Genomic DNA, 16,340 nt, shown 5'->3' with positions numbered 1-16,340 from the left:
ACGAGCACCGCTTGTAGCCCAGTGTTTTCATTATACTTTATTCAGTGCATTCGTTTCGTTTGGTGCTGACACAAAACGTGAGCAAATGCGACGCCTTTTTTTAATACTCCTTAATAATCGTTCCATTTGCATTCCAGTGAACTTGCCTCTCTCTGTCATCAAGATATTCATAGACCAAAGCTTCACCACTTCGAGACTGCTGGTGGAAGAAGCAGTCTACGAGACCGAGCATGTATAGTAGCATGCAACGCCAAGGAAAAGAAAGAAAATACAGTAACGTTCGCCGGACTTGTTCTACAAACGTCAGCTGTGAACTAGGACCCACATGAGCTTGAAATAGCGGTGAATAAAATAGAAGTTACTGCAGCAACCAGCAGCCGCAAAACAGGATAGTAATTATTTGGCGAGTACCCCAGCAATTTTGGCAGCAGTGTCGTGTCTAACGCCAACAGGGTGGCATATCTTTCCCACGAAAATAAATGAGGCTCCAAGAAAGTACATGGGGTTGGAGAGGCCCAACGTGGGTTTGAGAGTGGCACAAATAAATTTGGGCTTTTTAGCACACAGTGTTTGCGTCAGGGGAACGCAAGCTTGACTGAAAAAATGTTATTGCCAACATAAATGCAGCACACAGCCGTAGCATTTGACTCTTTCGTTATGTACGCCCACCAGCAAACGTCGCGTAGCTTATGAAGGCGAAAGCCTTAGATGCCTCTTCAAACGGGAAGATTGACCGTCGGCGGCGTCAAGACGAGTGGTGTAAAAAATAATCGTCACGTGATGATGTCACCACATGACGTCACAGATCTCCTAAATTTGTAACTTCATTATGACATCACCTTGACGTGGCGTAACGTGATGCCACATGATGACGTATTCACACGACATGATCCCTTTGCATTGCCTCCATGATCGGTGGGACGATCACGGAGGCAATGCAAAACGTCGAAAGCCCTAGATGCCTCATCAAACGGGAAGATTGCCCGTTGGCGTCCCGCGTCGGCGGCGTCAACACGAGTATGCAAAAAATAATCGTCACGTGATGACGTAACCATATGACGTCATATTGACGTCACAGGTCACTAAAACATGTAGCGTCATTATGACGTCACATAACGTGACGTCACATGATGACGTATTCACACGTCATGGTCGCTTTGCATTGCATCCGTGATCGGTCACGGAGGCCGTGCAAAACCGCGTTAGGTGCAGAACGCTTTTGGAGGGGGGCGCGGGAGAATCAATACATCGACTGACAAGAAGAAGAAGATGGCTTTCGCCTTCTAGTCATCTTTGGCGAATGCATAAGGGACCTGTGGGTTTTTTAATTCAGCGTATTTAAACAATGACTTGCGCATCTGCAGCCGATTTTGTGGACGCTGAGCACGGGGTCGACGATCAAGAGGTCGCACGGGAGGGTTCTGAGATGGTATCGCATGTGGTAAAAGGTAGCGCCGTTTCCATCCTGTGGCAGATAAGCATCATTTGCCGGCGGGAAGCGCGCGCGAGCCATCGTGTCAGTGCGCGCTTTCTGCTACTCACCGAACATCGCAGACCCGACGCAGTCTTCGTCGCGGAAGTGCTTGTTGCCGACAAGACTCGTAGCCGATGGCTACTTGCTGGTTCTTAGCTTTACAACCCATGCTTCACGCAGTTTCTTGTCCCGCGGTTACCGGTGCAGGCTGACACTGGGCTCCGTTGCATAAGCCCGACACTGCGGCACCGAGCGGTAGAGCCCCATGTTCGTCGCCTTCGGAGACAGCCACACTATTACAATGGTTTCAATTCAGCAGAAAATGCGAGAAAACTTCCGTTTTTGAACAGACCGCAGCGCACGTGGGGCTTGACACTCGTTTTCAATGCACGCGGCAGCGCTCCACAAGGAGCCGACGCGGCCGCTGAGACCACGTGATCCTGCCAAGCACGTCACGCCGACGGTGGCGCCGGCGTTTCCAGTGGTGGGCCTCGAGGCCAATACTCAGGCGACGCTCAACCAGCTTAAGGGGGAGGAGGTGAAGGCAGTAGCAGCAGCAGACTGTGAGCCGGAGCGAAGCGGGCAAGTTCATTTCTGCCTCGATGGGGTGGAGCCGCCTCCTGTCCGGGCTTGAAGCATTTGGGAGTGCTTGGAGTTCAGGGCGAGTTCATATCTTTCTCTATGAGGTATGGCCGCCGCCAGCTCCGGGCTCGTTCTGCTAGCGCGGAAATATGCGCTGTAGTGAAAGCAGTGAAAGAGAGGCGACTGTGCACGGCATCTGCGTCTCAGGACAGCGCGCCTCGAAGTCATGCGCTCCGGCCAAGGGGGGAGGTTGGCAGCGGGAGTGGGTGGTGCCGTAATCGATTAATCGAATAGCTTTAATCGATTAATCGAAAGGCGGAAATCGATGACGATTAATCGATTAATTGTGGACCTTTAATCGGTTAATCGATTAATCGTTCATCGATTTCACCGTCCTTAATCCCCGCCTTTGCGTCACCGGAGCGCCGTTCGCAGCGCCGCCATCGGTGGCTCACTAGGCCAATAGGCATGCAGACCCGCGAACGCGGCCAAGCACGCGTCCGCGCCGCTGCTGTAGCAACGGCAGACGGAGTCACCGCCCGTGGCTCTGCTCGAGGACGGCGTCTCTCCTACGCCGATTTCCTCCATTCGTAGCGCCGTCTGGCAAACACGCCGCGAAGCATGAAGAGGCGTTGCAAAATGTGTCCCTTCCAGACTTCTTGTCTATCTTACTCCTTGCTTACAACTCATCTTTACTGCCATCACCGGTGCAAGTATACGTGCCATAATCATTCAAACATAAACAGATTTGTTCTGACAAAGCAAGTTCTACTAGAAATAACACGTAAAAATAATCTTTATAAAAAATTTTGTAGAGCGGAGGGTTCACGTGTAGCGAGCGTGCGTGTGGGAATAGAAGGGCACTAGGGGCTAACACAAAACGTAACTGATGGACGCTTCGCATGAAGAGGCATGGGCTCCATGGAAATGTTAAACCGATGTCATACGGGCACTTTTGATCACTATTAAGGGAGATGCAGATAAGATTTCTTGATCGCGATCGAAATCATCGCTGCTACACGGTCCCAACTAATCCGGATAGAGCTGGGCGCAAACGTCAGCCAGATCGCGATCGTCTTGATCCCGATGAAAAGCGACCGTGTAGCAGCACCTGATCCGGATGTAGCCTGATCCGGATCGACCTTGATCGCGATCAAAACTTCCCGTGTGACACAGTATCGGAAACCAATACCTGCGGGTTATAAGAACGGATAATTAAATGATACCCTTCGATCTCTGCGTCAGACAGTAAAAAATAAATATACAAATAAAGCGGGGCGTAGCTTGCAGTGGCGGCGCACTAAAGAAACAGCGGAGCTGATCGGCACCTAGCTGTTCCTGGCTTTTCGAGGTTGTCGACTGCATGCGGCTGTTCCATGCCGCGGTAAAGCATATCAACGTGGCCCTACACAGCAGTTTGTCGTGGTTAACGTCCGCGGCGTGGCTCTGCAGCGACCTCACGTTGAGCAAGGAACGTAAACTCGTCTTCGCCGACCTCGTCAAAGGCGGCTGAGCAAGCCGGGCTAATCATCTTTTCACGACTGGCGGAGTTGAGCGGTTGCGCGAATGTCGAGGCGGATGGACGAAACCAAGTGCACTTGCACTACGGTGACGTCACGGCGCATGCACAGTCGCGCGCTTCTGGTGGGAGCTCGGCGGAGCCGTTTCTGGGCTCGCGAAGCAGGCTCGAACCTATGCCACCGGTTGCTAGGAAACGCACGGCGGCGTTATCGCTACGCGGAGTTTTCTGTTCGCGACGGACGGGCCAACGCTCGGCATAAACAGCTCGGCTGTTAAGAAAATGTAATACCTGCTAATGTCCCATGGATGAAGAAGGCTTCTCGCGCTTTATCTTTAGAAGGGGAAAGGTAAAGCTCTGTTTTTATGGCCCTCGAAACGGAGCCTGCCGTGGAGTTGTTTATGGCACCGTGGCCGCTACAGATACATGGAGCAGCGCGACCGTGCAGAGAAGCGGAGAGGAAAACGATTCCTGTTCGTGACCCTCCGCTAGGGAGATGGCGCCGAGACTTGAAGAGAGACTAAAGAGAAAAACGATACTTGTCGTATTAGTAAATTACAATTTCACAATACCGAAAGCGCCCGTGTTACCGCGACAAGACGCCTGCTAAGGACAGAAAAAAGAAAATACAGGCAACTTTGGAGGCCGCGTGACGTCATAGATTTTGTCGGCGTCTGCTAGGGCCTGCGTAGTCGTTTGTCGCTAAAATGCTTTATATTGTGCTCCAGGGTACGCAAAGTCCTAACATAGCAAGTTTAAGAAAATTTCGTTCAACAGAAACGTCCGAAAAATAAGCAAAAACACTTGAAAATTCGTGACGTCACAGTGACGTTGACGAGTTGGGCATGAAATTCAAACATGAAACCTTCATCTCGTCTTCCCGTATTTATCCAATGATGGCGAAATAAACGACAATAGAGTTCTGAAACAATAACTTGTGATTCAATGCTTCGCTTTAGTGCCCCTTTAAAAGGGCCATGGGCGTGGCTTACCGCAGAGGTGTTCGTCGTCTCCGTGTTTGCACTGGCGGGTTCCGTCGCACAGCTGATGCAGAGCCACGCACGAGCTCTGGTTGCGGCACTTGTAGCGACCCGGGCACGTGTACTTGTCTGCAGGACAGAGGTTGCATATTACTATACCAGGGAGCTCGCCTCGGGTAGCGGGCCGCAGTAACAAAATTTAGTCTCCCGATGGACCGGTATGGTGCAGAAGGTCTGAACAAAATGTGAGCTAACATTGTCATTTGAAAGGCCTTTCCCATATCTCGTATATGGGTCATTTCTGAAGGGGGATTTGACATCAGGTTGTGAGAAACATATCCATACTGATCTCGAGAATTACTGAAATCTGGACGCCGAGCCGACTTCGAAATATAGTTTTTGTTCCACGGTTACGTTTTAACACATGGTGACCGCTGAGGGTGTCTCACGAAAAAAAAAAAAAGAAATGCCTGAGACCAGTCACGTATGTGTATCTCATGATCAAACTTATTAAGAAAACAAAAATATGGGATGAAGACAGTCGTGTGAGGTTCCGGGCCGCATGCGGCCCGGCCCGCAAAAATTTTCCGATACATGTAGATGTATGACCGAAATTAACTCGGTCAAATGAAAGCATAGGACAGTTCATCCCCTGAAAGCCCACGAAATGTTTGTAGCGTGTACATACATACATACATACATACATACATACATACATACATACATACATACATACATACGTACATACACACGTAAATACATACATACATACATACATACATACATACATACATACATACATACATACATACATACATACATACATACATACATACATACATACGAAAGCATACAGACACAACATGAAGCATCGTCTTCCTTCTTGTGTGCTCATCCATGTGCTGAATTCCAGTCGGTCATCGCCATCGCGGATTAACCAAACGACCTGGGGTGCTATTCTGGACACTGTTAAATTCCGCCATTGGTCAACTTTGATTGGCTCAGACGGCTGCTACGGCCTCTCTGATTGGCTTAAAATGCCGTCATTACAAAATTTGACAATATGGCGGAATTCGACAGTGTCCAAAAAGCGCCCGAGGACCCCCTCACTCCGGTGATTGTACCTGTCAGTCTGTGTGTGTGTTCACAAAAAAGCGCGCGGGGCTCTATATTCCCTTGATTGTCGTACTGATGCCTTCGTCCATTACTTGAACCGATCGTATTGTAGCCAAGTATAATGAGAAGTTGGGCGTCCTGTGTCCATCTTTTCTTGTGTGCCGTGTTATTCGCGCCCACTTTTCGTCATGAGCCAAGTTAAAATAAGTATATCTTGTTTGATTATCTGTGCCTTTTGTTTTCTCGAAATTGTTTTGTTTTGTGCCACTGTGACTGTAACTTGTCGTGTTTTTCATTATTCATTTATTATTCATAAGTAACGAGGTTCTAGCAGAGTTGATTTGGCAAACACTAAAACGAAACGCAAGGTCGTCAGCGCATATACGGCGTAGTGAGTACTCACTGCATTCGATTTCGTCTTCGCCGCCAATGCAGTCCCACTTTCCGTCGCACAGAAAGTGCGACGGGATGCAGTAGGACCTCGTGCACTTGACGTAGTCCTCCGGGCAGATCACCTTCTCTGCGATACGTCAAGGGCACTCATTTGCATGACCGCACTGGTCGACGGGACAATACTGTCTACGTGGTTAGAGTACTAAGAAAGCGGGTGACGCTATATAAATAAGGCTGTCATAGACAGCGGCAAAGGACGAACATAATTCCTAGAATAAGAAGGATGAATTCTCATTTCGCAACCCTGTGCTCTTAAGCAATTGCTAACTTTCAGGTAGTATACGCTTGTTCACCACCAATGTAATAACTCACAGGTTAGCAGCTTTTCTGCCTTACGACACTTACTACTTACAACTACTACATACAGAGAACTAACAATACAAAGTTAACAACTTCACTACCATGACAGTCACTACCTTGTTGATACGGTTACTAACAGTAAACTACAATTATCCAACTACGGGTTTACAGCTGCTGAGTCTATATGTGCCGTCTGCATTGCCATAAACAACCCGATTCCATCACAAAAGCATAACATCAAGCAAAAAAAGTGAAAAGGTACGGCACTGCCCTGTCACACTGCCGATTAATAGTCGCCAATTCATGTGATTATCCTGGTGAACGCACAAGCACAACGATATGTTCAGGTAGCTATGAACAGGGTGGGCCACATCTAAGGAAAACACCTCATTAGTTTTCAAGCCGGCAACTTGAACCACAACATTAATACTACTTCACGAGGGAAACGTCCGTTATATGACTTCTAGCAATGGTGTCCATAAATGCAATAATGATTTTCCGAATTCTGTATTAAACATCAGCCTCTCTGATGCTTTGAATACTGTCACTGATCCCGTTAATCGGGTTGGCAATCGCCGGGCGGATTCCAAGGGCGGACGTATCGGCCCCCCGAAACGCACCACGAAAGCGCGGACAATTTAGAGTTGGTCCTTTTGTTGCGCCAGCGAACGCCGGTTGTGGTCCAAAGACCGAGTCAGAGCCGAGAGTCGATAACACAGACGAAAACGAAATATATTATCAGTTAATGCAATACAAATATCACAAACACATGTACACTCGGCTAGTACCAGTTACAACTTCACAATATAACTCAGATAGTGTTTACACAACGGGAACTAAACAAACAGATCACACGCTACAAATGCAATCGCATGCATTACAACTATTCAAGGACAGTTAAAGTCCCGAACGTACAACGGCGTATCCAGTCCACAATTCTTGGACGGTAATCGAATGCTTCTCTTCTAGGAAACACTCACGCCAGCTCCAGCGTTGGTCGTCGTAGCTCAACCGTCGTCGTAACTTGTCGCGGCTCACACGGCGTCGTCATCCAATTCCAGATCGACGATCGACTGACCGCCCACCATCATAAACACGTCTTCTTTGGCTAACGGAGTCACACTTAGCATAACTTCACCATATCCCGGTCGACTGACTCACTCCTCTGTCTGATTGACTGACTCGCTGGTCGTCGTTTGCACGGTTTGCACGCTTTTATCCCTTCTCACCCGGTTTCTAGAAGCGTCGGGAGGGTACAGCCAAGGCTAAGGATAGTTCGAGATTTCTCTCGCCGGTTCTACTCGCGGCGGCGTCGCTCGGTGATGCGTCACCCCTTCCTTCTAGAAACATCCAGGCTTTGCCGGGCGTTTGATCGCGTTGTCTGCGTCCGGCTCGAGTGGGTGAGGAGGATGCGGCGCGTCGGTGTCTTTTGTTGCTTGTTTTTTTGTCGTTCGTGTTTCTTGGGCGAGCGGCTCGCGCCGTTCTGTCTCGCAGCCGTTTGCAAGCGGCCGCGCGTGCGCTTTATTTACGCGCTCGTTTGTGACAAATACTGATGAGGTGTTCACCTTAGGTGGGGACGATCCTGTAAATAGAAGCATCATCATCATTATCACCTAATTTGCCTTCGTGCGAGTTGATGCCAGTGAACTTCCCGAGCAACATTGATGCAGGCAGACCTCTCGGCCCTAACTCGCTGCCGTCCTCAGCTGCGTTGCGCATCACTTGGCAGTTGAGGTACTATACATATATACGTGCTCTCGTACAGGCTGCAAGGGTTCGTTGCCAATCGCGAATTCTTTTTCCTTTGTCAGGCTGCTAATCATTACTTTTGTCTTCAGCGGATTCATTTCTAGCTCCACTTTATTACTTCATTGATTTTAATGTTCAATAGTTTTCTCTTTTTTCGCAATTCATCACCATCATTGCCCAAAAGCACTATGTCATCCGAAAATTTAGGTATTCTATATTAATCTCTATTATTGCGATAGCAATTATATGGACAGTCTCGGCTCGTGTTTGCCGAGACTGTCCATATATATATATATATATATATATATATATATATATATATATATATATATATATATATATATATATATATATATATATATACATAAGTCCCAAAGAAAAATAACTCAGAAAAATTCTTCCGAAGCGCGAAATCGAACCAACGGCCTCTCCGCAGCGCGTGGCGCTAACCACTACGCCACAAAGCGCAGATCCTTCAGATAGCTAACGGCGAGCGTTATATACAAACTCTTCACCGCTGGCAGGACTCAGAGACGGCAGGCGTTTCTTCATTACCAGCGAGATAGCGCGAGGAGCGCAACGGGCGCATTTAAAAGTCGTCGGCCAGATCGGTCGCTTTTTCTAATATTTGCGCAGGGGGAACCTTGCCATTCCGCTGTCTGCTCGCGCGGTAGTTGCTGTCGGGGGGCAGATGTTTTTGCAGCGTAGCAGCGCGTCGACCACGGGCCGCTTTTTTTTGCGATCGCATTCATTGCTTCGCCCTTGCGGCGAAACTGTGACTTTTTTCTTCGCAGCCCAGTGAACAACACTGCAGTGATCGTGTCTCCTAGTCTGACTCCTTTCTCTATCTCAGTTCTATTGCCTTTCTTGTGGAGAAGGAAGGCAGCTGTAGAGCTCTAGTAGATGTTGGCTATAAGGTTTCGATTGCAAATCTGTTCAGCGGAATCCCGCAAGGTGGCGGAAGGGTTCACAAGAGGAAATCGACAGCCACCTGTTCTTAGCATTAAGCCACAAGGACATCCATACGGAAGAAAACTTCTTAGTTGCCGAAAAATTCGTCCTCGTCCGGTGATCGAACCCGGGACCAACGCCTTTCCGGGGTGGTCGCTCTACCAAGTGAGCTAACCAGGAAGCTAGCGATTGGCACCGTGAGGGCGAATTCATCCACAACCCGAAGCACATGGACACATATTGCTAATCAGTTCCCCGAAAATCTTTCTTTTTTAGCACGATTCCTACCACTCCCTTTCAATTACAGTGAACTGCCAGCAGCTATAGCATCGAAACGCTCATAGACCAAAGCTTATGACCGCGGACTTCGCGAGTGCAGTTGAAGGCGGAGCAGTCTATGAGGAGAAGCATGTGGCATCGTTAGAGAGAGAGAGAGAAAAGCTTTTACTCTTGGAAGGATGAGTGATTTTCCTCGTAGTTCAGTGCCCCATTGGCTCCCACCGCTCCACGTGCTCGCAAGATCAGCGAACGCTGCTCCTGCGGCTCTGAGCTGGCCTATACACTGTAAACCACTTTGCACCCTTAAGGGTGTTTCAAGCAAGCAAAACACCCTTTTGCCTAACCAAAATTAGCAAAAATTAGGGTGTAAGGGTGTTTTCCTTCCGCAAAATAACCTTTAAGGGGTAATGCTCTAACTAAACACCCTTTAGGAGGTAAGGGTGTTATGGGTTATCGAAACACCCATGGCCCGTACCACAGCGTGCCAGATGATAGCTGGGACTCGCTAATTAAAATGTCGTTGGATCTTAGGCAAGTTTAGATTAAAAGGCATGTCTCGTTTAGGGATATCTACAAGCGTACCATAAACGTACGCCTATTCTCTTAATATTTAATGTTCATTCATACGGAACAGGAATATCTCCACCGGCACTGAACGGCGGCTTAAGATACTATGGCTATATATACCAGATGGCCATTGTAAGGTGGTGTAGCACGAGCGCTCCGTCCATGTGGTATTTTACAATACGCTCTGTTGTGTGTGCGGTTTGGCGCGTGTGTGCACCTTCTGTGCTGATGTCATCTGTAATTGCGTGTCCCCTGACTAATAGATTTTATTTTTCACATTTTTCAGTGATAAGGGTGTTTAGGCTATTGGAAACACCCTATGGTATGGGTGTTTTGATACGTCAAAACACCCTTTTCCTAGGGTGTAAGGGTGTTAGTTATAGACACGGCAAAACCCCCTTAAGGGTGTAAAGTGGTTTACTGTGTACTTGAGCAAGACTAAATATTAATGAGAACTAACAAGTAATAATGCCAAGGAAAGTATAGGTGATGTTATTTGCAGTAATCAGGATATAAGTGTGAGGACAGTAAAGTGGACGAAAAGATAACTTGCCGCCGGCAGGATCCGAACCTGCGACCTTTGGATAACGCGTCCGATGCTCTTGGACGCGTTATTTGAGCGCCTTATTCGAAGGTCGCAAGTTCAGTCCCTGCCAGCGGCAAGTTATCTTTTCGTCTGCTTTACTTTCTTCACACTTATATCCTGATTACTGCAAATAACATCACCTATACTTTCCTTGCTTTATTGTCGGTTTATTCTCATCAATATTGTGTCTAGCTAAGAAAAACGAGCCCTTAAAACTCGTCTTCCTTCCTTCATTTTATAAAGACTAAGTGGCTTGAAGTGCTTATTTTGCATCCGAAAAACGTTTCACAGCTGCTGAAGACTACCGGTGGTCCAATTTCGAAAGTACCCATCTGGAATCGCGAACAAATATCACATAGCAGCGTTCGCTGGACTAGTTCTCCAGACGACGGCAGTAGACAACGACCCGCATAAGCTTGGAATGACAGTGAAAAATACAGAAGTTATTGCGGCTGAAAACTACCTGAAGACTAAGAAAAATGTAATAAGTTTCACTGCATTATAAATTTGTATGCCGCATTACAAATTTCCACTGCATGCAGTGGAAATTTTTAATGCGCAACATTCTTTGTTGAGTTTTCCAGCAATATCAGTGGCAGAATTGTGCCTCTAAAGCAAGAGGCGTGGTACCTTTCGGACAAGAATTAATACATACGGCTCCGTAGCAAGCAAGTGGGGTTGGGATGGGATAACTTGAATCTGGGAGTGAATCAATCTATAATTTTTGGTTGATATGGAGGTGGGCAACGTATGGGCCAGATTGCGGGACAAAAGCCTCATTAGCCGGACAGTGTACACGGGCGAGAGTCTCAGTGAGCGCTTTATGCTGCTCGCCGAACATCGCAGCCCCATGCCGAAGCAGAAACCTTCCTCGCGGAAGTGCTGGCTGCACACGTGTGTTTTAGGCGATGGCTGTTTACGGTTTCCAAGTTTCGCAATCGAAGCTTCCACACTGCTTCTTACCCAGCGGATACGTGTGCAGGCTGACACCGGGCTCCCTTGCGTACTACGCCCTGCACCGAGCACGGGCCTACCATACAGGACGTCTTCAAAGACAGCGACTACTTGTATAGCACTTTCAAGTGTTGTCGGGCGCACACCGGAAGCGGGAAGACCTCCTCTCTTAATCAGAATTGCAGCGCAGGTGGCATTTTAAAACTTCACAGTTTCACAACGGAGCAGGAGCCTCTGTCAGGCCTTGGTGCCTTTTGCTCTTGCCACCTTTCTGTAATGTTACAGAAGAAATAAAGCCCTTATTATTAACTTCGTCTCGAGCTCGCTCCCGAAGAAGACGACGCAGCCGTTTGACCACGTGATCCTGCCAAGCACGGTACGCCGACGGTGGCGCCGGCTTTTCCAGTGGTGGGCTTCGCGCGGAATTTACTAACAGCAACTGTAGGGCCATTTCTGGCCCTACCTTGGGGTAGCACGCATTGTACCGCTACGCATAATCGGTGTTTAGACCCAGCTTCTTATGTCTTACTGCTTACATGTGCGTGTGCACTGTGCCATGACGTTGAACAAAACTTTTCTTCCAACGTAACCAAGAACGCATTGATTCAAATTTTGCATAATACTGTCAGGTGGCTACTTTGCGCCAAATTGGCGACATTGCGACCACACCTAGCAGCGAAAATTTTAGGTTGGCTCCAATGCTGCTTTGAACTTCTATTTTGGCGCATTTAGAAGCCAATTTCATTACTTTACTAACGTAAAATAACAAGCAAGCTTAAAGACTACCATTAGTTTCCAAGTTTTTCTGTCGTGTCATGTCCTCCTCTCGCCAGCAGGCTGGTGCATATCGAGGCACCCCAACGAAACGCGTGGCTAGCACGCCGCCCGGCAGTCTGTGCTGACGTCAGCTTCTAATGCTGATAGCACAGCACGTGTTGTCTATAGTCGGGTACAACTTTAGAAAAAAGGAGAGGCCCCGCCCATATGACCGGAGCGCGGCAGCCCATTGCCTCCGCGGCAAAGAAATAGTCCCGCTTAAAAAAAATTGTGGTTCTAAATCGCGTAATTCCCTGTACGTATAATACTTTCGTACCTTGATGACTGGTTTGATAGAGCTGTCGTGATGGGAATGCAACAGCACATGCCGGATCGCGAGAGAAAAATAACCCCGTGCCTTCTACAACGCTGCGCGTCGTCTGCTCTCTAAATTCGTTGCAAGGGACAAAAGTAGAAAGGGCAGCGCTGCATGGTTTTTGCACTTGTTTACATGTACGCGGATAATTTACTACTCGTTTCCCGAGCCTAAAATTAATCAGTTGCTGTTTAACAAATACTTAAAGGCACAATGCACTTATCGAAACCATTACAAACCTGGGGCGAGAAGACGACCGAGGCAGGAAAGGTAAAAGAAAGCTTCGTTCATCGTTTTAAATAAATACATGGATGCTTGTCTCCTGGTTTTAAATAGCAAAATATTTCTGCTTTTTTTTAGTTTTATGCTTTCACAAACTTATTTTCAAGAATGTGATGCATCTTATTTTCTTTTTCTTTCACGTTTTTTTTTCTTTTTGCAAACCTGCGATCTCGCGAGATTTCGCACGGCGTTCAGCGCGAGTTTTCCGCCATGGAGCCCAGCGAAGTGACATCGGAAAGCGATTCTTTGTTGCCGAACGAGCCTTGTGTTGCCTCGATGTCCACACCACCAAGGAGCGTCGGCAAGAACAAGAGCGGCCACATCCTCAACAGCGATTCACGGAACATGATCTTCCACTGCTACACGTACTGGCGCAACAGGGAGCCCGAACGCAGCGTGGAGGACACGAGCACGTTTGTCGCCGAGATGCTCGGTGTCAGCGAAAGCACAGTCTTCAAGGTGAGGAGAGAGGCCAAGGCTTCGTCTTCTTCGGGCGGCAATCTCTCGACGCCCTCGCGAAAGCGCCCACGAAATGCGGAGAAGAGAAGACGCAGCACGAAATATGACAGCTTCACGTTGTGCGCGCTGAGGTCATGTGTGCACGATTTCTTTCGCCGCAACGAGATACCGACGGTCGAGAAGATAACCAACGAGTTCTCGAACCGTATGGATCTCCCGTCACTGAAGCGCTGTACTGTGCGGCGCCTGCTTGCCGAGATCGGCTTCAAGTACGAGAAGAGGTGCCGCAACTCGCTGCTTATCGACCGCGACGACATCGTCGAGTGGCGGAATCGCTACCTTCGTGACGTGGAGCGCTACCGGGCGGAAGGCCGAAAGATCTTATTCCTGGACGAGACATGGGTGACGGCGGGACACACTCAGTTGACCGTATGGACAGACACCGTGGTGCAGAAGCGCGGACGCCTGTACGCTCGCGCAAACGGCCTTTCAACGGGTCTGAAACAACCCTCTGGGAAAGGCCAGCGCCTGATCGTCACGCACATCGGCAGTGAAGATGGGTTCGTAGACGGCTGCTTGGATGTATTCCGAGGGCGAAAAACAGGCGATTACCACGAAGAAATGGACGGCAATCGCTTCGAGGGATGGTTCGGCGACGTGCTGCAGAAGTTGCCAGCTGGTAGTGTCATTGTTTTGGACAATGCACCTTACCACTCCCGGCGAGAAGAGAAATTGCCGACGACGTCCTGGAAGAAGGAAAACATACAAGAGTGGCTGAATAGCAAGGACATCGCCTACAGCGCGACGTTAGTGAAGAGGCAGCTGCTTGAGTTGGTGGCATCTGTGAAGCCACGCTTTCTCAGCTACATCATAGACAACGCAGCTGCAAGGGCCGGTTGCGTTGTGCTCAGGCTCCCGCCGTACCACTGCGAATTCAATCCCATTGAGCTCGTGTGGGCAAAGGTGAAAAATGGTATCGCTGCGGACAACCGAGACTTTAAGCTGTGCACTGTTGAAGACATCTTGAGGGAAAAAATCAAGAACGTAACGGCGGAAGACTGGAGGAAGAACATCCGGCATGTGATGGAACTGGAGGCTAAGTTCCGAGTTGACACGTCTGGAAGTGACCATGTCCAGCCCATCGTCATCCAACTGGGGGAAGATGACACTGAAGAAAGCGACTCTGACTGCGAGCTGTCCGGCATTGAGCCCCTCGAGGAAGCTTAACGGCTACCTATTAATTAAATAACAGCCCTTATCAGGGCTACCTAAATGTTGCCGGTGGGGATGTTGTGTTCAGTCATCGACCCCGTGACCCCTCAAATAAGTAGGCAGTTCATTTGATGGCGTATTCCTTTTAATGGAAGTTCAATTCTGAAAGAGCAACGTCCTGCACACATTTTGCTCAATTTAACTACTGGCATGGAAACATGCTGAAATGCTGGCAAATCGAAATGCAAACATAATTATTAACCCTGAAAAACCATGTGGCGCCCAAGATCCTCATCCAGGCAGCCACTGTCCAGCTTGACAGGCCCGTTGATGAGATAGCTGCAGTCAACGCGAAATTGACAACCACTGTTAACAGCTTGCACGCCACGGCACATTAATGTGGTTTCATTGTTTGGGTATCTAGCTCATGCAAGTAAGGAACAATTATAAAACATTATTACTTTAGTGAAGCCCAAACTGCTCATTCGTGCAGCCATTGCCATGTTGTGGCGCCCTATGGTGAAGTAGCAGCAGCCGAGGCGAAGTTGACTGCCAATGTTGGCAGGGCGTATGTTGAAACGAAAACAAAAGTCGCTATGCTGGAACCACCGAGAAGCTTTACGTGCCCCTAAAGGCCAATAAATGCAGCCAAGCAATAACAGGAACACACCGTCCGCTCAGTTTACTCTACAGCACAGTCACTGTTAATTTCACTAAGCCACTTCAAAAAATAATATCAAAGCAAGCCCAGTGCCGTGCCCGTTGCCCATTTCCAGGTAGTTGTGCCACCCTTAGTGTTCTTTATAGCCTGTTCAGATGAATAATGCCAATGCAAGCACTGCGAGAAGCAATTGTAAGCTTCAGGTCTGCCGAGGCAGTCATGTTGGAGCCATCGACAAGCTTTACATGCCCCTAAAGGCCAATAAATGCAGCCAAGCAATAACAGGAACACACCGTCCGCTCAGTTTACTCTACAGCACAGTCACTGTTAATTTCACTAAGCCACTTCAAAAAATAATATCAAAGCAAGCCCAGTGCCGTGCCCGTTGCCCATTTCCAGGTAGTTGTGCCACCCTTAGTGTTCTTTATAGCCTGTTCAGATGAATAATGCCAATGCAAGCACTGCGAGAAGCAATTGTAAGCTTCAGGTCTGCCGAGGCAGTCATGTTGGAGCCATCGACAAGCTTTACATGCCCCTAAAGGCCAATAAATGCAGCCAAGCAATAACAGGAACACACCGTCCGCTCAGTTTACTCTACAGCACAGTCACTGTTAATTTCACTAAGCCACTTCAAAAAATAATATCAAAGCAAGCCCAGTGCCGTGCCCGTTGCCCATTTCCAGGTAGTTGTGCCACCCTTAGTGTTCTTTATAGCCTGTTCAGATGAATAATGCCAATGCAAGCACTGCGAGAAGCAATTGTAAGCTTCAGGTCTGCCGAGGCAGTCATGTTGGAGCCATCGACAAGCTTTACATGCCCCTAAAGGCCAATAAATGCAGCCAAGCAATAACAGGAACACACCGTCCGCTCAGTTTACTCTACAGCACAGTCACTGTTAATTTCACTAAGCCACTTCAAAAAATAATATCAAAGCAAGCCCAGTGCCGTGCCCGTTGCCCATTTCCAGGTAGTTGCGCCACCCTTAGTGTTCTTTATAGCCTGTTCAGATGAATAATGCCAATGCAAGCACTGCGAGAAGCAATTGTAAGCTTCAGGTCTGCCGAGGCAGTCATGTTGGAGCCAT

General features: G+C 48.3%; 1 protein-coding gene across 1 annotated transcript in view; it reads right to left on the bottom strand.

The window, feature by feature from the left end:
* Positions 1-16,340, bottom strand: part of LOC119393144 (uncharacterized) — a 445,271-nt gene that overhangs the window by 150,155 nt on the left and 278,776 nt on the right. The window contains exons 35-36 of the mRNA XM_049415849.1: positions 6,075-6,191; positions 4,568-4,684 (exon numbers count right to left, since the gene is read on the bottom strand). Coding sequence (XP_049271806.1) covers positions 4,568-4,684; positions 6,075-6,191 — 234 coding nt within the window. The remainder of the gene's footprint in view (positions 1-4,567; positions 4,685-6,074; positions 6,192-16,340) is intronic.

Source organism: Rhipicephalus sanguineus, chromosome 5 (genome assembly GCF_013339695.2).
Source record: "Rhipicephalus sanguineus isolate Rsan-2018 chromosome 5, BIME_Rsan_1.4, whole genome shotgun sequence".
NCBI classification, from domain to species: domain Eukaryota; kingdom Metazoa; phylum Arthropoda; class Arachnida; order Ixodida; family Ixodidae; genus Rhipicephalus; species Rhipicephalus sanguineus.
This window is presented reverse-complemented; position numbering and strand designations above follow the sequence as displayed.